The sequence below is a fragment of the Zonotrichia albicollis genome, chromosome 1, assembly GCF_047830755.1.
Source record: "Zonotrichia albicollis isolate bZonAlb1 chromosome 1, bZonAlb1.hap1, whole genome shotgun sequence".
NCBI lineage: Eukaryota > Metazoa > Chordata > Aves > Passeriformes > Passerellidae > Zonotrichia > Zonotrichia albicollis.
The window spans coordinates 156276667-156303260 of record NC_133819.1 but is presented as its reverse complement, the minus strand read 5'-3'; the positions used below and the strand labels follow the sequence as shown (position 1 = coordinate 156303260).

Sequence of the window (26594 nt, the reverse complement as noted above, 5' to 3'; positions counted from 1 at the left end):
GCTCCAAGCCCTCAGTGCTTTCACTGCCAGAAGGGTTTGGTTGCTTCCCTGTGTGGTTCTTGCAGGTGCTGGACAGGTGGTTTAGGGTGGATTTGGGTCAGTGGCCCACCCTGACAAGGGAGCAGGGCAGGCTGTCCCGTGCGGTGTGAGCAGCACTGCCTGCTGGGCACGCTGGTTCTCTCGTGCTTAACCCGTGCATTTTTGGGATGTTTTCCCTCAACACCAGAGACTCCTTTGACATGGCCCCAAACAGAGCTGCTCAGTGATCTTTGCAGCTACTCCCGAAAGCCTGGGGCTTCCAAAGACTGCACCAAAGCTGCTGTAGGCACAACATCCCAAAATCCCTATTTCCCAAAATCCTTGCATCCCCAAACCCCAGCATCCCAGTATCCCAAAACCCCAGCTGCTGTAGGCCCAGCACCCCCAAAATTCCTGCATGCCTATATTCCAGCATCCCCAAATCCCTGCATCCCTAAATCCCTGCATCCCAAAATCCCTGCATCCCCAAACCCCAGCTGCTGTAGGCACAGCACCCCCAAAATTCCTGCATCCCTATATTCCAGCATGCCCAAATCCCTGCATCCCCAAACCCCTGCATCCCCAAACCCCAGCGGCTGTAGACACAGCATTCCAAAATCCCTATATCCTAAATCCCAGTTGCTGTAGCACAGCATCCTCAAATCCCTGCATCCCAAAACCCTGGCATCCCAAAATCCCAGCTGCTGTAGCACAGCATCCCAAAATCCCCAAACCCCAGCTGCTGTAGACACAGCATTCCAAAATCCCTCTATCCCAACTGCTGCAGGCACAGCATCCCCAAATCCCTGCATTCCCCAAATCCCTGCTCTTTTAAACAGGGCATCCCAGCATTCCAACATCCCAGCTGTGGACACAGCTGCTGGCTGCGCTCCAGACAGAGCCATTCCAGCCCCGGGTGAGTGTCCCAGGCTCAGCTGCAGGACATCCCCGGGCCTGGCAGCAACCCAAGAGAGAGGCTGGGCTGGGAATTCCGGCAATTCCCGGCTGCAGTTCCCTGAGGATCATCATCCTTAGATCTGCATTTCTTCAGTAACAGGACCATTTCCTCCAGCTGGGTCCCAGTTCTGTGGAATTCCCGAGCACAGGCTCAGCTCGGTTCCTCTGGATCGGGGCTCCATCCCAGCACCCCCAGTTCTTCCCAGTGCCAGGACAGGAGCTCCCAAGGGTGACTTCCCCCTCCCAGGACAGGAGCCCCCAGGGGTGTCTCCCCCTCCCCAGGTTCCCCCTTGGCTCTATCCCAATCCCTGGGGTCCATCCTGGAGGGAAAGGGCCGCTCCTGCCCCCAGGGAACTGACCCCGGTGTGCCTGTGGGAGCTGGGGCTGGGCAGGGGCACCCACTGCACCTCCTGGGGCCGGCCCTGCTCCCCAGGGTGCCAGCCCGGGCCGAGGAGGTGCCAAACTGGGCCGAGGCGGGGCCAGCCCTGTGCCAGCCTAGGCCAAGGATGTGCCGTTGTAGTGCCAGCCCTGTATCAGTGCAGCGCCAGCCCCGTGCCAGTCTGGGCCGAGGTGGTGCCAGGCCTGTCACACACACACACACGTGACACCGGCTTTCTCTGTGTTTTTATCTCAACTCCCCAGACAACAGATCCCCATGCCCGCCCTGGAATGTCCTGGAATGTTCTTTACACGCGGCTACAAAAACCCCGGGAGGCAGAGGGGGCAGGGCCAGCCCCAGAGCAGAGCTTGGCCAAGCCCTGGGATCAGAGCTGGGCCAATTCCCTGGATCTGAGCTTGGCCAATTCCTTGGACAGAGCTGGGCTGATTCCCTGGATCAGAGCCTGGCCAAGCCCTGGGATGAGAGCTGGACCATTTCCCTGGATCTGAGCTCAACCAGGCTCTGGGATCACAGATAAACCAATTCCCAGGAGACAAGCCCAGCCAAGCCCTGGGATCAGAGCTGGGCCCATCCCCAGATCCAAGCCCAACCCTGCCCTAGGATCAGAGTAGGGCCCATTTCCTGGATCAAGGATCCAGGATCAGAGTTGGGCCCATCCCTAGCCCCAGGACCATCCCCAGGGTCCAAGATCAGATCCAGGCCCAATCCCAGCCCAGGCCCAGGATCAGGTCTAGGCCCATCCCCAGGATCAGAGTCAGGCCCAGCCCCAGGCCTAGGGTCAGATGCAGGCTCAGGCCCAGTCCCAGCTCCAGATCAGATCCAGGCCCAGGCCCAGGCCCATCCCCAGGCTCAGGCCCATCCCAGCCCCAGGGTCAGATCCAGGCCCAGGATCAGGTCCAGGCCCAGCCCCAGGATCAGATCCAGGCCCAATCCAAATCCCAGGCCCAGGCCCATCCCCAGCCCCAGGATCAGGTCCAGGCCCATCTCCAGGCCCAGCCCCAGCCCCGGGGCGCAGTTCATGCCGAGAGGTCGCTGTTGTCGAACCTCTCCTGGTCGTAGACCTCGGCCACCACCTTCCTGCCCGCGAACCAGCGCCCATTGAGCGCCTGGATGGCCTTGTGAGTCTCTGAGGCCATGGAGAACTCCACAAAGATCTTGACGATGATCTCAGCGTCCTCCTCCTCGCCCTGCTTCTCCTGGTAGATGATGACCCTGTTGACAGCCCCGAACTTGCCGCACTCCTCCGTCACCTCTCCCTCCAGGTCATCGTCGATGTCCTTGGGATCCACCATGTTCCGCAGCACCATCACCGTGGACTGCAGGGAGGGAGGAGAGGAGGGGATGAAGGCTGGAGACACACACGGGGCACAGCCCAGCACCCAAACCCCAAAGCCACTGCAGGCACTGCTGCCATGATATTTTATGTAAAATCCCTTTGCTAGGATTTTTTCTCCTGAGAAGCTGAGAGGCCTCAGAAATGAAATGTAAACAAGAATTATCTGCTGCTGTGGCATGCAACAGGTGCATGTGTGATTGGTCTCATGTGGTTGTTTTTCATTAATGACCAATCACAGTCCAGGTGTCTCAGACTCTCTGGTCAGTCACAAGATTTTATTATCATTCCTTTCCTCTTCCTTTCCAGCCTTCTGATGAAAACCTTTTTTCTATTATTTTAGTATAGTTTTAATACAATATATCTAATAAAATAATAAATCAGCCTTCTGAAACATCGAGTCAACATTCTCATCTCTTCCCTCATCCTGGGACCCCTGTGAACACCAGCACCACACAGGCACCGTCCATGGGCTGCAGGCTCAGGCTCTCAGGGATAATCACTGAGCTTCTATTGCTGCCTGGCAACCCGACAAAGGAGGAATGATGAGGAGGACTTCATCTTATTAGAAGGCTAATTACTTTAATAATAATTAATTGCGCTAATAATTAAAATTAATAAAAATACTTTCAATTTTTAATGAATTTTACTCAATGTTTAATTTTAAATAATTAAAATAATAAAATTATTTAAATAATTACTTTAATAATAATTAATGACTTTATTATACTATGTTACATTACACCTAAAATGAATCTGCCAAGCACTCACTCTGCACACAACTGCTCTCTCTGCACTTATTTCCTGACTCTCTCTCGTGACTGTCCTGACACACACACATACACACACCTGGCCCTGACAGACCAAGGAAACAAAACACCATCACTCTGGGTAAGCAATCTCCATATTGCATTCCACTTTGGCACAGCAAATGATAAGAATTGTTTTTCCTTTCTCTGATGTTCAGAGAATGTGAAATAGAAATATTCTTGGGAACAACTGTGCCTTGCTTTTCTCTGTGAAGAGAAATGTGGCAACAAGTTTCCAGGCCTGTGTGCTGCTGGCCCCTGGATCAGAACTCCCTGGCTGGGAATGCTGTGTGCTATTTCCTGGGACACACCCTGGAAGCACAACGAGCCTTGGGCACCACTCCCATCTTCCCTGTGCTGCTGCCATCCAGGTATGGCACTGTCACATTTGCTGGAAAAATCCCTTCGCCAGGATTTCTCTCCTGGGAAGCTGAAAAGCCTCACCAAAAAATGTAAACAATAATTTATCTGATTTGCTTCTCCTGTGTTTTGCTGCTTTGGAATGTGGTAGGTGATTGCTCCAGTGGTTTCACATGAATTGTTTTTACTTAATGACCAAACATCGGCAAACTGTGTCAGGACTTTGGGGAGAATCACGAGATTTCATAATTGTCTCTCCAGTTTTCTGTCTGTATCCTTTCTGTATTCTTTAGTATAGTTTAGTTTAGTCTTCTTTAATAATATAATATCATAAAACAATAAATTAGCCTTCTAAGAACACGTAGTCAGATTCACCATTTTCCTCGCCTTCGACAGGGACCCTGAAAACACCACACAGGTATTTTTGGCTTTTCTTCAACAGTTCCCCAGTTCTGTCACAATTCTCTTTGTGTTCCTTTCCTGCCCTCCCAGTAAAGGCTTCCCCAGGTGCTCTGGGTGCTCCCAACAGGACACAAAGGTGGGTGACACACCTGCACCCAGCGCTTCCATGACTGAGCCCCTTGGGCTCTCAGATCACCTGGCCTGAGCTCCAGGGCCATGTCCAGGTGGCCTCTGGGCACCTTCAAGGACAGAAATTCCATCCCCTCTCTGGGCAGGCTGCTCCAATTCCAGGCTCCACATTTCCTATGGCTGCTCCTCACAGCCCTGTCGTGTCCCTCAGAGGTGCTGTGGGTGTTGCTGAGCTCAGAGGTGCTGTGGGTGCCCCTGTCACAGACATCTTTGATGAAAAATCCTTTCTTTAGGATTTCTCCTCCTGAGAAGCTGGAGGCCTCAGGAACAAAACGTAAACAGTGATTTTCTGCTGCTGTGGAATGCAACAGGTGCATCTGGGATTGGTCTCACGTGGTTGTTTCTAATTAATGGCCAATCACAGTCAGCTGGATCGGACTCTCTGTCCGAGCCACAAACCTTTGTTATCATTCTTTCTTTTCTATTCTTAGCTGGCCTTCTGGTGAACTCCTTTCTTCTATTCTTTTAGTATAGTTTTAATGTAATAGATATCATAAAATAATAAATCAAGCCTTCTGAAACATGAAGTCAGATCCTCATCTCTTCCCTCATCCTGGGACCTCTGTGAACACTGTCTCATGCCCCTGAGCCCAGAGGTGCTGTGGGAGAGCCCAGAGGTGCTGTGGGTGCCCCTCAGAGGTGCTCTGGGTGCCCCCGAGCCCCCGGCCCTGCAGAGCCCAGCCTGGCACCCAGCTGGCAGCTGTCCCCTGGCACACAGGTGGCAGCTGTCCCCTGGCACACTCACCTCCTGCTTGCGCAGCAGCTTCTGCATGACCATGTGGCGGGCGCTGCTGCCCGAGATGCTCATGTGCTCCTGCTCGCTCAGCATCTCCGGCCGCTCCGACTCCTGGAACACCTCCTCCTCCTCCTTATTCTCCTTCTTCACCTCCACCAGCCCCAGCGCTGGGGGGCTGGCCAGGATGGGGTTCACAACGCCCACCTGCGGGATGGTCACCGGGATGGGCGGCCGGGCAGGGGTCACACCTGGGAGAGCACGGGGACAGGAGGGTGGTCAGTGACAGCTGGGCAGCGGTCAGTGACACTTGGGCAGCGGTCAATGACACTTGGGCAGTGGTCAGTGACAGCTGGGCAGCGGTCAGTTACATTTGGGCAGTGGTCAGTGACAGCTGGGCCATGGTCAGTGACAGCTGGGTGATGGTCAGGGACACTTGGGCAGTGGTCAGTGACAGCTGAGCAGTGGTCAGGGACAGCTGGACAGTGACAGCTGAGCAGTGGTCAGGGACAGCTGGGCAGTGGTCAGTGACAGCTGGACAGTGACAGCTGGGCAGTGGTCAGTGGCACCTGGGCGATGGTCAGTGACACCCAGAAAATGTTCAGTGACACCCAGGCCACGCTCAGTGACACCTGGACAATGGTCAGTGACACCCAATGCCAATTTCCCAGCTTTTCCCCCCATGCCAGGTGTTCCTGCTGGGAACCATGGCCTGTCCCATCTATTGGACACAAAATGAATCCATAAAACTTCCCAGCTCCAGCCCAGGCAGGGCCAGGAGCAGGAGTCCAGCTTCACGTGTGGCACAAAGTGACATGTGTGGAAAAGGGACACAGATGACAGGGGGAGAGCACACACGGGTGACAGGAGGAGGGGACACACAGAGGTGACAAGAGGCACGGCACACACGTGGCAGGAGGAGGGGATAGACATGTGCAGGTGACAGGAGGAGAAGCACAAAGGTGACAAGAGCACATGCACATGACAGATAGAAGATGACACACAAATGCCAGGAGGAAGGGGACACGGGCCTGGAAGAAGGGACACACACAGGTGCCAGGAAGAAGGGACAGACATGGGTGACAGAAGGGGACACACACAGGTGATAGCAGACAGGGAACACAGGTACCAGGTGGAAGGGACAGACACAGGTGACAGAAGGGGGTGCACAGAAGTGCCTGCAGACAGGGGACAGGGGTGCCAGGAGGAAGGGGACAGCGGGGCCAGGAAGAAGGGACACACACAGGTGCCAGGAAGAAGGGACAGACACAGGTGACAGAAGGGGACACACACAGGTGCCAGCAGACAGGGAACACACATACCAGGAGGAGGGGACCCACCTGTGATGACACCAGGGGCCTGTGCAGCCATCACAGCCTGGGGCAGGGCCCCCAGGGGCTGGGCCAGGGTCAGGGCAGGGGACACGAGCCCCGGGGTGGCCAACGTGCCCAGCACTGCAGCTCCTGCCACGGCTTCCTGTGGGACACAGGGAAAACCTGGGGTTAGCCCTGCCCCAGGGACTGTCCCTGCAGAGCAGCCAGCCAGGTTCAGCTCCCTGCACCCAGGACATTCCCAACACTCCATCCCCAGGAACAGAGCAGCCAGCCAGGCTCAGCTCCCTGCACCTGGAAATTCCAACACCCCATTACCGGGAGCTCCCAGGGCTGTGAGGGAAGGCAGAGGTGTCACCCAGGCCAGCAGGGACATAGAAACTCTGAATGAAACCCTGGGAGAAAAACCTCCTCCTGGAACCCCAATCCCAAGGAACACCCTGATTCCAGACACCCAGCACTCCAACAGCATCCAGGAGGAACATCCAGCGGAACAACAAGCACTTCCATGGAAGTACTGAAATAATGTGCCTAAAGCACACTCCAGGATCCCCATGTTTTTGGCTGTTGTTGCTTTCCAGGCCATTGCAGTCCTGGTTTAATTGCTCATATCCTCCTCTCCCTTGTGTTCTCGGGGTTCCTGTAATCCCTGGTGTGGCAGAGCAGAAGATCCCAAGGTTTTGTCCTTCCATCCCAGATGTCAGTGGATCTGTGACTGCTGTGATATCCCAACTCTCCCCTACATAAATGCCCAAGCCCTGGGATCCAACCCATCCCATCAGGGCTCTGCCCCCAGTGCCCACAAGGCCACTCCTATTTCCACTGGAGATGAAGCTCCTGTTGAAGGAGAACGGGAAAGTGCTGGAACAAACCCACTGGAATTTCTGGCTCCACTGGAAATGGCTAAAAAACTTCTCCCAATACTTCTGGTTCCTTCACTTCCCTGCAAGTCTGACTTTTCCGCCCTCAGGCAGACAGGGGTGACCCCTGCTCCTCTCTCTCTAGTGCCACTCTCCTGGCAGGAACAGATCCTGCAGTTTCCCGACAGAACAGCAGGATTTACCTGTGTCTGTACCACATCCCCATCATTAAGCAGAGTTCACTCTCCCTTCCCAAGTGATTCTGATCCAGGTAATTCCAGCCATGTCTCAGCTTCCTCCCTGCCCTGACTGCAGGGCTATCCAGCCCTCTGGAATCTCTCCTGGGACCTGTGAGTTCCACATGAGGAGCAGCTCCTCCCACTCCTGCCTCCACCTTCCCCTTCAGGGAAACATTCCCAAAAAGCCTTTTGGAGCCTCAGCCACGCTGCAGCACCACCAGGGGCTGCTCTGCCCAGCAATTCCTGCCCAAGCAAACCCCACAACACAAACAGTGCTGGAATTGTCCTGCTCCATGGGCTGCAGTGCCATGGGGGGGATCCTGCTGCCCAAGGCTGGGAGGGGGGCACAGCCTTGGGAATCTGTCCCACCCAGGAGCTCCTGGTACTTCAGGAAAACAAAATCAGAGAACTCAAGCTCTGTACCAATATCCAACCCACTCCATCTCTGCCTTTCCCTGTTTTTAGCAGCCTAAAGCCATCCCAGGCCTGTTCCACCCTGCTACAGGTGTGACCTGCAGCCAGAGTGCTGCTCCTGCCCCCAGTCCTCATCCCTTCCATGTCCTCTCCTGCTTTCTTTCAGCCTCTCCTGCAAACATTTTTCCCTCACTGCTGGCTTGGTTTCCAGACTAGGAATTCCCTCCACCCTTCCCCACCAGTTCTTGGAATGAAGGTCTCATCAGCTGTGCCAGATGATTCCACAATCTGGTGTCTCAGATTGCCCACTGCCAGGGCCAAGCCTCCATGTGTGAAATCCTGGGACAGAGTATGATCTGCAATCATGGCACCCTGGAATGGCTTGTGCTGGAAGGAACCTTAAAGCTCATCCAGTCACACACCTGTCACGAGCAGGGACACCTTTCACTGTCCCAGGCTGCTCCAAGCTCTGCCCAACTTGGCCTGGAACACTTCCAGAGTTGGGGCAGCCTCTCTGGACACCCTGTGCAGTGCTCTGTGCTGTCCCTGTTCCATCCCTGTGTCTCTCACCTGTCCATCCCCTGTCCCAGCCCGTGTCTCCCCTGTCCCAGCCCGTGTCTCACCTGTGCTGTGATCTTGGCGGTGGCAGCGGCAGCAGCGACAGCAGCTGCAGGGGGCAGCCCCCCAGGTGTGGCAGGGGTCAGCAGTGGCATTGGGGGTGTCACAGCCTTGCCCACGCGCAGGTACTGACCCCCCAGGTCAAACAGGTTCATGGAGGACACGGCATCCTGGGAGGACTGGGCCTTCTCATACTCTGCAGGACGAGATCATTCACTAGTGAGCCTTCCCTTGTTCAGTCATGGAATTATGGAATGGTCTGGGTGGGAAGGGACCTCAAACATCTTCCAGCCCCACTCCCTGCCATAGACACCTTCCACTGTCCCAGGCTGCTCCAAGCCTCTTCAACCTGGCCTTGGGCACTGCCAGGGCTGGGGCAGCCACAGCTGCTCTGGGCACCCTGTGCCAGGGCCTCACCCCCTCACAGCCACCATAAATTACATTTCTAAATCCAGCTCTGACCTGCTCCAAATTTATTCCCATCCCCTAAGGAAAATCCCAGCCCTGAGAGCAGCCCAGACGACACCCCCTGCCCTGCCCCAGCCCAGGAACAGAGGACACCCCCTCCCCAGGTGCACCCAGCTGTACCAATGAAGCCGTAGCCTTTGTGCTTCCCTGTGGTGGGGTCCCTGGCCAGGGTGCAGGATTTGATCTTGCCAAAGGCCTCGAACACGCTCTTGATGTCATCATCGGACAGGTCCTGGTGCACCGAGGCCACGTAGATGCGGTTGAAGGCTCGGGCCTCCTCTGCCAGCTGGTCAATGATGGGCTGAGCCTGCCCGATGTTGCTGGGCCTCCCCACCTGCAGGGACAGGGTGGCAATGGAGCTGGGAAGGGCCTGGAGCACCTGAGGGAGCTGGGCAGGGGCTCAGCCTGGAGGAAAGGAGGCTCAGGGGGCCCTTGTGGTTCTGCACAGCTCCTGACAGGAGGGGACAGCCGGGGGGGTCGGGCTGTGCTCCAGGGAACAGGGACAGGACAAGGGGAAACAACCTCAGGCTGGGCCAGGGGAGGCTCAGGATAGACATCAGGAGGAATCTCCTCAAGGAAAGGCATTCAGACATTGGAAGGGGCTGCCCAGGAGATGCTGGAGTCCCCATTCCAGGAGACATCAAAGGAATGGCTGGAGGTGGCACTCAGTGCTCTGGGCTGGGTGACAGACTGGGCTCGATGGGCTGGGAGGGATTTACCACTTGAACAGCTCCATTATTCTGTGGTACGGACAGCCCATGGAGCGGGGCAGCCCTTGGCCCCTGCCTGTGCAAAGCACAGCACAGCTCAGCTCAGAGGGAACAGGCCCAGAACAGCTCCATTATCCTGTGGTTTGGTACGGACAGCCCACGGAGCACCTGGTCCCTGCCTGCCTGTGCAAAGCACAGCACAGCTCAGAGGGAACAGGCCCAGAACAGCCTGCACTGACGGGGTCCTGGGCTCTGCTCCTCCTCCCTGTACCCATTTACCTTCCCTGACCTGCCAAACACAAACTTCCAGGGACTGAGCAGCATTCCAGGGACTGAGCAGCATTCTGCAAGCAAACCACAGCATCCCTCCCTCTCTCCTAAACTCCCTGGACCATGGCACTCTGCACACACTCAGGGCGTGTCAGAGACACCATGAAAGATATAAAGAATCCCCTCTGCTTTGTCTTCAAAAGAATTCCATGTGTGGGTGGGTAAACCTGAGTGCAGTCCCTGGGGCCAGTCTCAGGTGGGACTTGCAGGTTTCTCCCCAGGAGAAGGGACCCAGAGCCACCGTGTGCCCCATGTTGGACATCAAGGTCCATCAGGGAACAGTCTTTAGGTTCCTTCCCCCACCACAGGGCTGTGGGGAGCATTTCCAGGAAAAGGGCAGCAGGAATTTGCAGAGCAGGTGTGTTACTCACCTTGATGTTCCTTCCCCCCAGCATGACAGAGTTCATCTGCTCCAGGGCCAGCTGGGCAGCCTCAGGAACCTCGTATTCCACAAAGGCAAAGCCCTGGGATGGGAGGAGACACCTGTCAGTCACTCCAGCTGTGCCAAGCTTGCCCATGGACCTACAGGTGGGATTGATTCCCACCTCACTGATTCCTGCTCGTGGCCCAAAGAGATCCCTTAGAAAAGCATTTTAATGTGGCAGAAGATGCCTGCAGAGGTTCCCCCAAGGACATCTGACTCTGGAGCCTCTCAGACTCTGAGGCTCTGCAGCAAAACCCCACCTAACTAAGGGCTGCTGCCTTGTCAGCACTTCCAGAGCTTCAGGCTGGACAGCAGGAGGAATTTCTTCACTGGAAGGGTGGTCAAGCATTGGAAGGGGCTGTCCAAGGTGTGGAGTCCCCATCCCTGGAAATGTCCAAGGAATGACTGAGTGTGGCACTCAGTGCTCTGGGAGCTCTTTTCCAACCTCAACGATTCTGACTCCATGCACTTCATCCCACACATCCCCAGCTCCCACCACAATCCTGCCCTAAGCAGATCAGGGAGCTGCAAACATTCACCCCCAGTGCTAAAAGGAGCCTGTTCTTCACAGGGATAGAGGCCCTTTCCTCTCCTGGCTGCATCTGGAAAGCCTTCAAGAGAGGAGGATGTTCCTTGAGGGCTGGGAATCATGGAAAGGTTTGGGCTGTAGGGACCTGAGAGCCCATCCAGTTCCACACCTTCCACTAGACCAGGTTACTCCAAACCCCATCCTGACTTTGGACACTTCCAGGGATGGGGCAGCCACAGCTTCTCTGGGCAACCTGTGCCAGGGCCTGCCCACCCTCACAGGGAAGAATTCCTTCCAGAATTCTGCAAAGATGCTCATTTTGTGTTTAGGACACATGGCTGAAAGAAATGTCCTTGCAGAAGACCACAAAACCCCTCATCATGGGGCATCAGCACCACCAGCTCTCACTGCCCCCAAGGAATTCCACCCCTTCCCAGGACAGTTCACCTCCTCTTTGCCAGACCCAGGCAATCCCACAAGGGCTTGGCTGGGACAGGACCCTAAATCTCCTCTGGTTCCACCCCTTGCTGCAGGCAGGGAACCTCCAGGGAACCCTAACCCCGTCCCACCTTGTGCTTCATGGTGACGGAGTCCCAGGACATGTCGATGCTCTTGATGGGCCCGAAGGGGGCGAAGGCCTGGCGGATGGTGTCCTCGCCCAGCTCGTAGTAGATGGAGCCCACGTAGACCCGGCACATGATGGCGAGTGCGCGCTGCCTCTGGGCCGCCATCTGTAGCGAGACAAGGACTGGCCGGTCAGTGCCAGGCTGGCCACGGCCACGGGGCCTCCTCCCCCTGCTGCTTCCCTCCCGGAGCCAGCCACAGCCTGGACCAGAAGGAGTTCCCTGCTCACTGCACAGGCCGCTGGAGCGGATCCGCCCGCCTCGGTCCCGGATAAAGTCCGGGGCACGCACGGCTCGGCCCCTCCGGCCGGGTCTCACCTCCAGCCTCGCCTGCAGGAGGAGGGAATCCCTTCGCTCTAGGGCAGCTTCCCCTCCAGGCAGCCAAGGGCTCAGCTCGGGGCACTGGGAGAACCCCTCCCGCTCCCCCCAGCAGCAGAGATCCATCGCACTCCCGCCCCCTCCCCGGCAGCACACAGGGCCTGGATTGGGAACCTGGGAACCTCCCCCCGCTCCCTCCGGCACCAGAGCCTCCCCCCGCCCCCGGCAGTGCGAGATCCAGTACTGGGCACCACCCCTGCCACAGCTCAACAGCAGAGCCAAGCACTCCTGTGGCCCAGCGGGACTCCTGGGAAGCGTGTGGTGCCAGTACTCATCCCTGCCTGGCGGCACTGGCTGTGCTGGGGCTGCCCCGCCATGCGGGCACTGCACGCAGGGTTCCTGCTACGGTGCCCTACGTCTGCCTGGAAACCTGCTCTCAGACAAATCCAGCCATTCTGACAGGAGGGATCCCAAAAGCAGAGCACAGTGTGTCTGTCCTTCGTGCTGTCACCCCCCGAGCAGCTCTAGAGCTGCTGAGGGACGGGGCCCTAGAGATGCGGCCACACCTCGGGGCTCTGGAGGAGTCACTGCCTGCAGGTGAGGGGACGGCTCTGGGGCAGGTGGGACACACCTGGGGCACCAAGAGGCTGGTGCAGAGCACGTGCAGCAGCAGCAGGTGATGCCTCTGGCCCTGCCCTGCAGCGCAGAGGGAGCTGTGAGCCCCCCCTTCCCTCCCTAGCACCCCCAGGGCAGAGGGGCTGCACCCAGCGCCTTCAGGAGATGACTTCTGGGGTGCCCTAAGGAGCAGAGGAGCTCTGCGACACCTGGGGACCCCTGGGGCAGAGGGAAAGCACTCAGGGCCTCCTCAGGGCTGATTTTTGGGGTGCCCCAACAAGCAGGAGCTGTGCCTGGGGATGCTGCAGCCCAAAAGGAGGGAGAGCTCATCTGTGACAGGCACAGCAGCAGGGACACAGCCTGTACCTGAGGGACTCCTGCTCCTGTCCAGGATTGCCACTGGACACAGCCTGGGAGGGTTTGACTCCTGCCCTTCCATACAGGACACTGCAAACAGGGACAGCTCTCAACCCAGACTGTCCCTGAGGTGACATCCAGCCCAACTGCTGCTCCTGAGGTGACATCAAGCCTCAAATGTTGCTCCTGAGGTGACATCCAGCCCCAATTGTTGCTCCTGAGGTGACATCAAGCCCCAGACTCTGCCCCTGAGGTGACATCAAGCCCCAGACTCTGCTCCTGTGGTGACATCCAGCTCCAAGTGCTGCTCCTGAGGTGACATTAAACCCCAATTGCTGCTCCTGAGGTGACATCAAGCCTCAAATATTGCTCCTGTGGTGACATCCGGCCCCAGCTGCTGCTCCTGAGGTGACATTAAACCCCAACTGCGGCTCCTGAAGTGACATCCAGCCCCAGCTGCTGCTCCTGAGGTGACATTAAACCCCAATTGCTGCTCCTGAAGTGACATCCAGCCCCAGCTGCTGCTCCTGAGGTGACATTAAACCCCAATTGTTGCTCCTGACGTGACATCCAGCCCCAGCTGCTGCTCCTGGGGTGACATCCAGTTGCCCCCTGCCTGGCTAAGGATTTCCCAGCACGGCTGGGCCACGGCTCTCTTTACTCTGCAGGCTGTGACCAGCAGGACTATGGCACGTGCACATGCAGCACACAGAGGCTGGCTGCTCTGCCAGGTGCTCCAGCACATTCCCAGCTTTGGAAAGCCCCTCAGTGTGCAGCTCATCTGCTGAGGGGCTCAGAGCCACCAGCAGTGTCACCCTGGGTGTCCCAGGGAGGTGCCTCTCTCAAGGAGCCTCTGCAGGAGGAAATGCCCACCTTGCCCTGCCACAGGACTCTAAAGGAGAGCTGGGGGAGTGAGGAGGACTCGGGATTTTCAGACAGCAGAAATCCCTCCTGCAAAGGGTGGCCAGGCACTGGAAGAGGCTGCCCAGGGAGGTGTGGAGTCCCCATCCCTGGAGGTGTCCTGGGAACACCTGGGCTGGTGACAGGGTGGGGATCAGGCACAGCTTGCACTCGATGACCTTGGAGGTTGTTTCCAGCCCCAATAACCCTGGGATTTTGGGCTTGCAGAAGGCAGAGCTGAGATGGGCTGTGCTGACTCTGTGACTGTGGGTCACCAACAGGAGCATCTGGCTGGGGGACGTGCCCTGGGCCCCTGAGCTCAGCACAGGTCGGTGTCAGGGCCTCCTGCCTGGACATCTCAGTGCTGTCAGCAGCCCCAGGCTGATCTCACTGCTCCCTGTGCCTCCTTCTCCTGTCACATGGAAAAGCACCCGAAGCCTCAGCCAGGCAGCAGCCCCCACCTGCAGCTGTGCAATGCTGCTCTAAAGGGATTGGAGGTTATTTCAACGACAGGCCAAAACCCCACCTTGGGGTGCTCTTGTAACCAAAGCAGGTGATGCACAGCTCTCACCACGAGTACCAGCCATGACACAGGGGATGGTGAAGGGACGTGGGAATCTCACACTGTGACACTGAGGACTGAGCCCAGGGGAAGCTGTCACTCAGGCCCTGAGACCCAGAGCTCAGGGAGTTCAGTTCAGGCTGTGCTGCCTCCACAAAGGAACTGGGGAACCCTGGCAACAGGAAAAGTGCTGGACAGGGGCCTGTTTGCACTTTGTGCATCCTGAGTGGGCTCTGGCATGAAGCATCTGCCAAGAATGGGATATCCTGACTGCTCTGAACTGTACCTGCTCCTGGGCTGTGTCCACCTGTCACTGCCCAGGGAGGAATGGCTGAGGAAAAGGGGTCACAAGCCATTAAAACTTTCCTGTGCCACCAACTCAGCTGTGCCCAGCTGGGAGAATGAGCCAGAAACAATCTAGGCCAAATTGCTGCAGTTCCACTGCCAGGCAGCAGCTCCAGGGATGGGGGGAGTTCCTGGGCATGAGGGCTCTGACACCATCTCTGCCAAATCCACACCAAGAAGGCTGCTCTGCTCCACTCCAAACTTACCCTGCCCCAGAACAGCCACTCTGGCTGCCCATTGACACACCACTCACTGCCAAGGGAGGGAGACTGGGCATTTCACCTCAGTGCCCTTTTCCTTGGAGTTCAAACCTCCACCTGTGTTTTACACCAGGCACAAATCTCATAGTCCAGCAAGCCAGAGAGGTATTTACAAATGTGCAAATGAATTTACAAATGAACCTTTGGTGCACAGAGGAGTCACAGGACACTCTGCCCAGAAAAAGGAGGGGATGGCTCATGCCAGGTCATTCAGCTCTTTGTGGCCTCTGATTAGAAGGGGCACAAAGGCTCACAGGAGCTCTGTGATCAGCCCTGCAGTTCTGTCCCTCCCATCCTGCTTTGGCTGCACTCGGAACGTGCCATACTGCCCTGGTCTGGAGCGTGCACAGTAAAGAGAGTCTGAGCCTGGGCTGCACCATGCTCTGCCAACCTCCGGCACCCCGGCCCTCCCCAGCAGCGGCCGGCTCTGGCTGCTGGGAGGTCGTTCCACAACAAGTCGCCCCTTGGTGAGTTACCTTGGCCGTTAGTTTTAGGTCGGGACCTCAGAACTGTAGCATCCCTAGAAATGCAGCTCCCACAATTTCACGGGTGTGTTCAGAACTGGTGGAAATCTAAAGCTGTCTGTGCCCCCGAGTGGCAGTGTCCCCGCAGACTGCACAGCCTGGGGTCTTCTCGGGGCAGTGACACCTCGCTCTGCTCCTGGGCGTGTCCAGTACACGTGGGGATGTGGGAGGGCTGCGCTGGGCGCGGACAAGAGCATTGGCACCACTACGAACGTCCCCACGCTAGGCCCTGACTAAGACAAGTGCCCCAGAAGAAGTGAATATGTCTATTGACCGATTGTAAAGGTGAGAGAGGATCTCCAAAGCCCATTGTCACTGCTGCCATCTGAAAGACAGTAAAGACAGAGTTCAGTCTGTTGGAGCTGAGCATACTACGGCTGTTTGTACAAACTCAAGCAGAGCGGCGGCGCAGGGGCACCTGCGAGAGGCCTCTCCTTCCTCGGCCCTCACTGCCTGGTCCCCAGGAGCGTCCGGCGCCAGGACCCTGCTGAGCCCGGTCCCACCAGGCCAGGGTGGGCTTGTGCTGCTGCCTCGGGAAGCAGGGTGGGATCCCAGGGGGGACTCAAGGCAATAGCAACCTCTGCGACCACTGTCCTTGGTTCACCCCCAGCATTTAAAAGGAGCCCCTCAACTAGAGCAGACCCTCAGAACCAGGCACAGCCCCAAACGGCCTCGGCTGCCGGGCAGGGAGAGCACATCCGCAGGGGTTCCTCAGGCGAAGCCCTCGTTTTGGGCTTCCTGACTTTGAGGAAAGGCGCTGAGAAATGTTCCAGAAACCTCTGAAGGAGGGGAGGTCAAACCCCAGTTAAGGGCTCTCCCAGTATGGGCATTCCAGTGCAAGCAGGAACAGCCAAGAGAACTTCTCCAGAATTGAGAGCACCCGGGTGCAGGGGAGGGAAATGGGGCAGCACTGGGACACAGGGACCCTCCCTCAGGCAGAGGAGATGGTGATAGGACACCGTTCCCAGGCTCTCTTCTCCCTTCACCACCTCAAACATGGCTCAGAAGCAAAGCCCACAGCAAAGTCTTTGGCTTCTCGTATCTCAAGAAGGGACGTCCAACAGGACAGGAACTTTTAACCATTTCCTCTGGGAACAAGAGAGATCTGCGGGCAATTTGTGAGGTTAGTCGGGGCGCCTGGGGGAGCTGCAGGCTCAGGGCTGTGCTCTGGTTCCGAGGGCCCTGAGAACTCCACCGTGTCGGGGGGAGCACGAGGCACGGGGAGCGGCTCGCAGGGGGCTCTCACCTGGAGGTTGGTGAGCTGCTGCTGCTGGTGGGCGATGGTTTGTTTCACCAGCACGCTCTTGATGCTCTGCTCCATCGCGTACTTCTTGGCCTGCAAGGAAAACAGGGGCTGTGGGGGCAGCACGGCACGGCGGGGCAGGGAAGGAGGCCTGCACAGCTCCCAGAACCTTCTGCTCTCCATGCCTAAGCACCAGGGCAATGCCCCCAGCTCCCCAGGGCCCTGGGACACAGAGGGTGTGGTGAGGGGCAGCCCAGGGAAGCAGCATGCACCGGGAGCTCAGCGTTCCCCTTTTCCATCCCCACAGCCCCCCACAGCCCCTTACCTGCAGGGCCGGGCGGGCACGGCCTCCTCCAGTCCTGTCCTCTGCTCTGAGAGCCTCTGCACAGACAGCTGCTACAGGAGGGAAGGGGCTCCAGCTCCCTGCTCCTCCCCATGGCCACCCCTGCGCTGGGCTCTGCCCCCTCAGCACGCCTGGCCTGCTCTGGATCTGCTCCCAAAACATGCCAGCACTTCCCTGGCTCTGCTCTCTAAGTGCCCCAGCTCACCTCTGGATCTGCTCCCAAAACACACCAGGCTCTTCCCTAGCTCTGCTCACCTCTGGCTCTGCTCCCAAAATATGCCAGCTCTTCCCTGGCTCTGCTTTCCACTAGATCTGCTCCCAGAACATGCCAGCTCTTCCCTGGCTCTGCTCCCTAAATGCTCCAGTGTCACTGACATATTTTCTGAAAAATCACTTTGCCAGGATTTTTCTCCTGAGAAGCTGGGAAGCTTCAGCTTCTCCATGTTTTGCTGCTTTGGAATGTGATTTGGAGAATTGTTTACCCAGCATGTGAATTGTTTTTAACTAATGGCCAATCACAGCCAGCTGTGTCGGACTAGCCAAGTCTGTCATGAGATTTTATTATTCATTTCTTTCTAGGCTTCTGATGTCTCCTTTCTATTTCTTTAGTATAGTTTTACTATATCATTTTCTTTTAATATAATATACACCATAATATAATAAATCAGCCTTCTGAAACATGGAGTCAAGATTCTCTTCCCTTGTCCTGGGGAACCTCAAATACCGCCACACCCCAGCGCACCTCTGGCTCTGCTCCCAAAACACAGCAGCTCTTCTCTCTGCTCCCCAAATACCCCAGCTCACCTCTGGCTCTGCTCCCCAAATACCCCAGCTCACCTCTGGATCTGCTCCCTAAATGCCCCAGCTCACCCCTGCCCTCCCAAGGCTCCCTTGGGGTTTCTCTCAGTCCTCCCCAAACCCGGCAAAGCCAGAGATGCTGGGGTGCCAGCACAGAGCTCAGTGCCAAGGCAAACCTCACTCCCCAGGACACACACACACAGCCACCCCCTGGCACCTGGTGTCCCTGGCTGTGCTTGGGAGCTGCCAGGGAACAGCAGGATCTAACCCAGGGGTTTGAGGGCTGTGCTTTGGGAACTGGAAATGGACAGGGGGGCATGGATCTGTCAGCTCCAGATAAGCCAGAGGGAACACGGCTGGGAGGCAGCCAGCCCGCACAGAGGGACAGCTGGGATAGCCCAGACACAGCCCTACGGAGCCTCCTGAGGACAGGGGACAGAGCTCTGTGTCCCTGCCACCCCGAGGACACAGAGGGACACAGCTCTGTGAACCTGCCACCTCGGGATACTCTGGACAGGGATACTCTGGGATGTGTCCCACTCTGGGTGTGGACAGTGACAGGCCAGGCGCAGCTGATCCCAATTTCAGCCCTCCTGGAGCTCCTCAGTGGCACCCACACCCTAGCTCAGAATTTCCATCTGACTCAGGATGCCATTTTTCTGAACTGACTTTTTTAAACGAAACCCACTCTCACCCACCCCAACAGCAATTCCCATCATGCTCCCAGAGGTGTCCATGAACTCCAAACCAAACCAAGCAGTTCCTGGCCCCAAATGTGCCTGTGGGACTCTCCAGCATGGCCACGACCCCACAGATCCAGTGGGGAGTTCCCTCTGGCGCCACCAGTGCCAGAGGCTCATTAAAGCACACCCCCACCCCCAAAGAGCAAACTCCCACCAGTTTTACTCACTTTCTGGAGAGCTTCCTGCTGCTCTGGGGTGAGAGGGGGCAGCCCCAGCTTGGCTGCCGTGCTTTGCCCGTTCTCCATCTTAATGGACTCCGTGCCCTGAGGAAACAGCAGATGCTCAGGGAAATCTGCTCTCACAGGAGTGACCTGTCTTCCCTCCCAGAAAACCAAAGCTTCATGTCAGAACATGAGAGTTGGCTAAGAACCCTTCCCAAACCCACCTGTACGCCAGGAAAACCAGTTCATATTCCCACCATTCCCTGTGGGAAGAGCCATCCCAGCAACTGTACAAACCAAGAGATTGCTGGATGTCAGGAAAACCAGTTCATATTCCCACCATCCCCTGTGGGAAGAGACATCCCAACAAGCCAAGCGATTGCTGGACACTTACAGAGTTCTCCAGCCAGGTTTGCTGTGAACAGACTATCAGATAATCCCCAGTCCTTGCGCACACCATCTCCATCCTCTCAACAGACCCACTGTCTAGTGTCCCCATCAATGCTCTCCTCCCCTCTCCCTCCCAGCTGACCCAGCTTTCTCAAGTTCTCAGTTTAAAACCTTCTCTGAAACGTTCCCAAATCACAGAATCATGGAATGCTTTGGAGGGACCCTAAAGCTCACACAGTCCCACCGCCTGCCATGGCAGGGACACTTTCCACCATCCCAGGCTGCTCCAAGCCCTGTCCAACCTGGCCTGGAACACTTCCAGGGATGCAGCAGCCTCAGCTTCTCTGGCAACCACTGCCAGGGGTCACCATTCTCACAGGGAAAGATTTCTCCCAAATACCCCAAGTGACCCTGACCTCTGGCAGTGGGAAGCCATTCCCCTCTGTCCTGCCAGCCCAAGCCCTTGCCTGAAGTCCCTTTCTAGCTCTCTGGAACTATGATTGCAGCACAGTAATCCCACTGCTGGAACCATGGATCCCACTGCTGGAACCGTGACTGACTCCAGCATGGTGATCCCACTGCTGGGGCCATGGATCCCTCTGCTGGGACAATCACTGACTATAGAACAGCAATCCCACTGCTGGGACCATGACTGACTATAGAACAGCAATCCCACTGCTGGGACCATGACTGACTATAGAACAGCAATCCCACTGCTGGGGCCATGGATCCCACTGCTGGGGCCATGACTGACTACAGAAGCACAATCCACTGCTGAAATCATGGATCCTACTGCTGGGACCATGACTGACTCCAGCACAGTGATCCCACTGCTGGGGCCATGGATCCCACTGCTGGAACAATGACTGACTATAGAACAGTAATCCCACTGCTGGGGCCATGGATCCCTCTGCTGGGACAGTGACTGACTATAGAACAGCAATCCCACTGCTGGGACCATGACTGACTCCAGCACAGTGATCCCACTGCTGGGGCCATGGATCCAGCTTGGCGATCCCACTGCTGGGGCCATGGATCCCACTGCTACGACCATGACTGACTCCAGCACAGCAATCCCACTGCTGGGGCCATGGATCCCACTGCTGGGACAATGACTGACTATAGAACAGCAATCCCACTGCTGGGGCCATGGATCCCACTGCTGGAACCATGACTGCCTCCTGCATGGTGATCCTGCGGCGAGGCATATGTGGCCCAAAGGGTCAGTGTCCGGCTAGCTGAGGGCAGGGGCCGACACCCAGCTGCAATTCCCTGCCAGCACCCCTTGGCGTTGGATGGCCTTGGGCGGTGCTGGCTGCAGACAGGCTCTCGCTGCTAAGATGGACAAGGAAAGGAGCTGGACACTCACTGGGGGTGAAGTCAGGCTTATTGAAGGACCCAAGACACCATCCAGGGAGTGACGAGGAATGGAGGGTGAAACAAAACTATAAAGGGGGTGGGTTTACTCAGAACCAATGGGGAAAGGTGATGGGATGAATTTAACATAACGGACATAATGGGGAAACCAATAAATACAAAGTAAAGGAGGGGCCCCGGGACTACAGCCAACCACAACCCCCAGAGAGAAAAATTCTGGAGAGTTGGGAGGAGTGGGGGGTGATTGACTGGGCCCAGGGAGGAGAGAAAGTCTACATATAAGGGAAGGAGAGGGAGGAGAAATGATATAACTGAAAAAACTGACAACCCCAATGGCGGGAGTTGCCATGGGGACAACATAATTGGCAGGGCTAAACTGGGGGAGGGCAGAACCATTTACATTAAACAGGTGGAAACAATAATAAAATAGGGCAGTAATACAATAAACTTAACAACACACTACGACAGATCCCACTGCTCAGACCATGGATCCCACTCCTGGAACCATGACTGACTCCAACAATTCACCCCAATTCCAGCCTGATCCAGTGCTGGCACCCCCAGCTCAGCCCCAGCAGCAGGACCTGGCCCTGCCTTAGGTGCTCACGTGGGTTCTGGTGGCACCATCCACCAAAACAGAGCTGTTCCTTCCCTCGACTCCACATTTCCCACCAACCATGCAAAAACCAGCAGGGACAACCCCAGCCTGTGGTCCTGGACATGTTCCTGTGGAAGGTCTTTGCTCTGAGTAAAAAGATCCATGGGAAAACCTCTGTTCAGAGCAGGAGCCATGACCAAAAGCAAAGCTTTTCCTGGATTGCCCTGAATAATGGAATGGTTTGGGCTGGAGGGACTCTAAAGCTCATCCCATTCCACCCCTGCCATGGCAGGGATCCCTTCCACTATCCCAGGCTGCTCCAATCTGGCCTTGGACACTGACAGGGATGAGGCAGCCACAGCTCCCCTTCCCAGCCCAGCCATTCCAGGATATATCCCCAATATTCTGACTCCTATTTTGCAGCAAGAATGAGACTCCTGGTTTTGTGCAGCCTCCAGGTTTGTGAACGTGGAGCAGACAGAAAACAAACACTCCCAGGACAAAATCCTGCTCTCCAGGTGTCTGGACAGCACCCAGGGCTGCAGGTGTTCCCCATGGCTGGAGTGGGACACAAGGAACACAGGGATGATGGCAACACCAGGGCACCAACAGGCACACAGAACAGAGGTGGATGGAGCTGCAAACTGCAGTGCACAGAGCCACAGCCAAGCTGAAAAGCAGACCAGCAAAGCAATGTGGAATCATGGAATTGCTGAGATTGGAAAAGCCCTCACAGCCCACCGAGCCCAACTGTCCCCAGCACTGCCCAGGCCAGCAGTGACCATGTCCCCAAATGCCATCTCCACCTGGCCACAAACACAAGCCAGAAATGCTGATCTGTCCCTCACCTGCACTAGGACTGCTGTCAGTGAGGCCCCACAGGAGAGCACACCTTCCTGAGGGCAGGAGCACCCACCCTGAATCCCACCCAGCTGGGAGTCAGGAATGCAAAGGAAGCCAGGCACTGCCAGAGGAGCTGATGGTGACAGGGAGTGCTCCAAAATGCCCCCACAGAGGTTTTACTGTCCCAAACGGCACTGGTGAGGTGCCTGGAACACTGTGCCCATTCCCAGGGGTGCAGAGAGCCCAAAGATTGCCAGGAATCAGGAGAGAGCACAGGAGAACACCCACGGGACATGGGAAGGTCCCAGCCCACGAAATGAGGTGTGGAGAGTTTTATTAATAGTTGGTTAGCTAAGAAAGGCCATACTGACATAATGCCGCTGGTTAAGCTGAGAGAAGGAAGTCAGCAGTCAGCAAGCTGAAAGGAGATGTCAGCAATTAGCAATCAGTGACCTTGCTGCAACATGAGGATAGGGAGTAGATTATTCCTGAATATATCCTGAGAATATGTAGAAAGTATCAAAAGTAGAACCATAGGAATGCAGAAGTAGGTGTAGTTGCTGATATGTAACTAACCAATCCTGAGCTCAACTTTTGCAATATGTATGAAGCTCATTATGAACTGTATTTAACCCGCTGTACTGATCAATAAAATTGGGCCTGTGATGATCAATTGATGTCCTGGTCTCCTTCCGTCGACAATGAGGGGAGCACTGAACTGGGAGAACGATCACAGCCCTGTCATGGTGCCACACAATGTCCCACACAGCTGGGATTCCTGCAGCAAGGAATCAGCTGGATCAGCCCCAGCAGGGGATCCCAGGGCCAGCACTGACACCAAGGGGCCATCCTGGAATCCCTGAGAATCCCACACACATCCCCTGAGTCCTGTTCTGTCCCACAGCACACCAAGGGCCATCCTGCATTCCCTGAGATTCCCACCCAGCACACCAAGGGCCATCCCGCATTCCCTGAGATTCCTACCCAGCACACCAAGGATCCATCCTGCATTCCCTGAGAATCCCACCCAGCACACCAAGGGGCAGGATCCTGCACTCCCTGAGAATCCCACCCAGCACACCAAGGATCCATCCTGCATTCCCTGAGAATCCCACCCAGCACACCAAGGATCCATCCTGCATTCTGTGAGAATCCCACCCAGCACACCAAGGGGCAGGATCCTGCACTCCCTGAAAATCCCACCCAGCACACCAAGGATCCATCCTGCATTCCCTGAGAATCCCACCCAGCACACCAAGGATCCATCCTGCATTCCCTGAGAATCCCACCCAGCACACCAAGGGCCATCCTGCATTCCCCGAGAATCCCACCCAGCACACCAAGGATCCATCCTGCATTCCCTGAGAATCCCACCCAGCACACCAAGGATCCATCCTGCATTCCCTGAGAATCCCACCCAGCACACCAAGGATCCATCCTGCATTCCCCGAGAATCCCACCCAGCACACCAAGGGCCATCCTGCATTCCCTGAGAATCCCACCCAGCACACCAAGGGCCATCCTGCATTCCCCGAGAATCCCACCCAGCACACCAAGGGCCATCCTGCATTCCCTGAGAATCCCACCCAGCACACCAAGGGGCAGGATCCTCCACTCCCTGAAAATCCCACCCGGCACACCAAGGATTCATCCTGCATTCCCTGAGAATCCCACCCAGCACACCAAGGGGCAGGATCCTGCATTCCCTGAGATTCCCACCCAGCACACCAAGGGGCAGGATCCTGCATTCCCTGAGAATCCCACACACATCCCCTGACCCTACTCTGTCCCACAGCACACCAAGGTACCCAGACTGTGCATAGCTCTTTGTTTTTATTGTCTTGTATTACAACACAACTATAATCTCAATTGTCCAAATTTTTATTACTCTAATTATATTACTATTTTTATAACCATTTTATTACTATTAATCTTTTAAAAATCTAAAAACAAGTGATTGGCGTTTTCCACACTGTTTTTATAACCATTTTGTTACTATAAAAATGCTAAAATTTTAAAAACGAGTGATTGGCGTTTTTCACAAAAACCAACAGCCTCCCCCAAATTCCTGCTCTCTCTCACCTGCAGCCACCCAGCAAAGAGCAAGAAATGTCCCAGAACTCACAAAGGACTCCCATAAAATCAGGGAGTTCAGGTTTTATCCAGGCAGATTTAGGAACGGAGCCCAAAAGCAGCATTAAACAGGCGGATTTGGGATACCCAGCCCAACACCAAGCACTTAAACAGGTGAATTTGGGAATGGGAGCCCAAAACCAGCATTTAAACAAGTGGATTTGGGAAACTTAGTTCAACATGGAGCACTTAAACAGGTGAATTTGGGAACAGGAGCTCAAAGAGAAGCGTTTAAAGCAATGGATTTGGGAAACCTAGCCCAACACCAAGCATTTAAACAGGGGAATTTGGGAACTGGAGCCCAAAGAGAAGCATTTAAAGTGGATTTGGGAATGGGAGCCAAAACCTGGCATTTATATAAATGGCTTAGAGAAAGCAAACCTAGCCCAACACTGAGCATTTACACAGGTGAATTTGGGAATAAGAGCCCAAAAGCAGCATTTAAACAAGTGGATTTGGGAAACCCAGCCCAACACTGAGCATTTAAACAGGTGAATTTGGGAACGGGAGCTCAAAGATAAGTGTTTAAAGCAATGGATTTAGGAAACCTAGCCCAAAAGCGTGCATTTAAACAGGCGAATTTGGGAACAGGAGCAGCATTTAAACAAGTGGATTTGGGAAACCCAGCCCAACACTGAGCATTTAAACAGGTGAATTTGGGAACGGGAGCTCAAAAAGCAGCATTTAAAGCAATGGATTTGGGAAATCCAGCCCAGCACCGAGCACTTAAACAGGTGAATTTGGAAATGGGAACCCAAAAGCAGCATTTAAGATTTGGGAAGCCTATCTCAACACCGAGCATTTAAAGAGGAGAATCTGGGAACGGGAGCCCAAAGAGCAGCGTTTAAAGCAATGGGTTTGGGAGCCCAAAGATGCGTTTAAAGCGATGCATTTGGGAACGGGACCCCAAAGAAGCATTTAAAGTGATGCATTTGGGAACGGGACCCTAAAGAAGAGTTTAAAGCGATGCACTGGGAAGTAGAAACCCAAATAAGGGTTTAAAACGATGCATTTGGGAGCCCAAAGAAGAGTTTAAAGCGATGCATTTGGCAGCAGCAGCCCAGAACAGCGGCCTGCCTGCACGGCACCCAGCACGGGACGGCCGAGCCCGCTCCCCTCACTGGGACACCCACGGCGGGGCGGCAGCTCAGGACGGCGCGGGGGACACCGACACCTTCCACACGGAGAAGGCCGCCAGGGGAGGCCACAAGAGACGGGAAACGGCGCCGACCCCTCATAACCGCGGGACCGGAGAAGGCCCGGCCCGGGCGGATCCGCCCGGCGGCCACGCTGTATCCCGCCCCGAGGAGCCGGCCCGGCTCATCTCATCCCAGCCCGGCCCAGCCCAACCCGGCCCGGTCCCGGTCCCGCCGCCCCCTCACCAGAGCCGCCGTCGTTGTCGCCGCCATCTTGTCCTTCCCGTCTGCAGCACGCGGGTCTCGCGAGAGCTCCGCGGGGCGCGCGCGCGGGAAACGCTCTGGAGGCCCTCGCGATGAGAAGTCTCGCGACAGCTCGGGGGGGTGTCATGTGACCCCAGCGGCTGTCAAGATGGCGCCGCCCGACCGCTGCCGGAGAGGGGAGACGGGACGAGACAAAATAAAACAAACAAAACAAAATAAAATAAAATATGGTGTAATCCCGGGGGAACGGGGCTCCAGCGCGGCTGCTGCGGCCTCAGCGCTCCTGGATCGGTGCTGGGCTGGCAGTGCCCGGTGCCTCGGGACGGGCCAAAGCTGCCTGTGCCACGGGCAGGGCTGTGGCTGGCCGGGCCCCGAATAAAACGGGCTCAAACGAGCTAAAATGCGTTAAACCCGAGTAAACCCAGCTAAAACGGGATGGAACGTGCTAAATCCGACTGACACCGGGTGGCCTTTGGTCGCAGCCGAGGGAGGGAGCAGCGGAACCCCCCCGGTACCGGCCGTGGGCACCGGGAGGTGCCGGATGGGTTACGGGGGCGGACCGGATCAATAAATTATAAATTGCAGGTGTAAAAAATGCGTATTGTATGATTGGCTTTTCGCACATATTCAAATGAATATTGTATGTTTTACGTTAGAAAGTTATCCTGTGTTAGTTCTCTTAAGTAGTGTGTTAAATGTAGTTTTAGGTTATAAAAAAATGTTAAAATGGAAACTATGCTGTATAAGATAATTTTTTAAAGAAAGGACTCACACCAGATAGCAGCCACAGGACACCTCGATCTTTCAGAGAAAGAGAATTTATTGCTCCATTATCAGAAGAAAGGCACTTCTTCCCGCCTCGCTCAGCCCTGAAGATGCTGTCACGACTCAGAGGAAGAAGCTGACACTGCCCAGACAGAATCCTGTGTTTGAATGG

The 26594-nt window shown here is 55.8% G+C and overlaps 1 protein-coding gene across 2 annotated transcripts; it reads right to left on the bottom strand.

The window, feature by feature from the left end:
* Window positions 1–1582: 1582 nt before the first annotated feature.
* PUF60 (poly(U) binding splicing factor 60) lies at window positions 1583–25759 on the bottom strand. 2 transcript variants are annotated; one of them, XM_074559237.1, is made up of 11 exons: window positions 25640–25759; window positions 18923–19018; window positions 16875–16964; window positions 15903–15953; window positions 11694–11855; window positions 10543–10635; window positions 9252–9465; window positions 8669–8859; window positions 6542–6677; window positions 5214–5452; window positions 1583–2691 (listed from the first exon to the last, which is right to left on the bottom strand). In XM_074559237.1, the coding sequence occupies exons 1-11, from the start codon at window positions 25664–25666 to the stop codon at window positions 2392–2394; spliced, it is 1599 nt and encodes a 532-aa protein (XP_074415338.1). In that variant the 5' UTR covers window positions 25667–25759; the 3' UTR covers window positions 1583–2391. The 2 variants fall into 2 exon arrangements, with proteins under 2 accessions (XP_074415338.1, XP_074415345.1); XM_074559244.1 differs by lacking the exon at window positions 15903–15953.
* Window positions 25760–26594: the final 835 nt, after the last annotated feature.

What these genes read in the sequence shown, in the direction of transcription:
- PUF60 (XM_074559237.1), bottom strand. Translation starts at nt 25,666, where the DNA reads ATGGCGGCGACAACGACGGCGGCTCTG. An exon ending in CTCTCTCACCTTTACAATCG is followed by an intron (nt 11,856 to 15,902) that starts GTCAATAGACAT and finishes GTCTCGCTACAG; the next exon opens with ATGGCGGCCCAGAGGCAGCG. An exon ending in AGCTGCTGCGCAAGCAGGAG is followed by an intron (nt 2,692 to 5,213) that starts GTGAGTGTGCCA and finishes CCCTCCCTGCAG; the next exon opens with TCCACGGTGATGGTGCTGCG.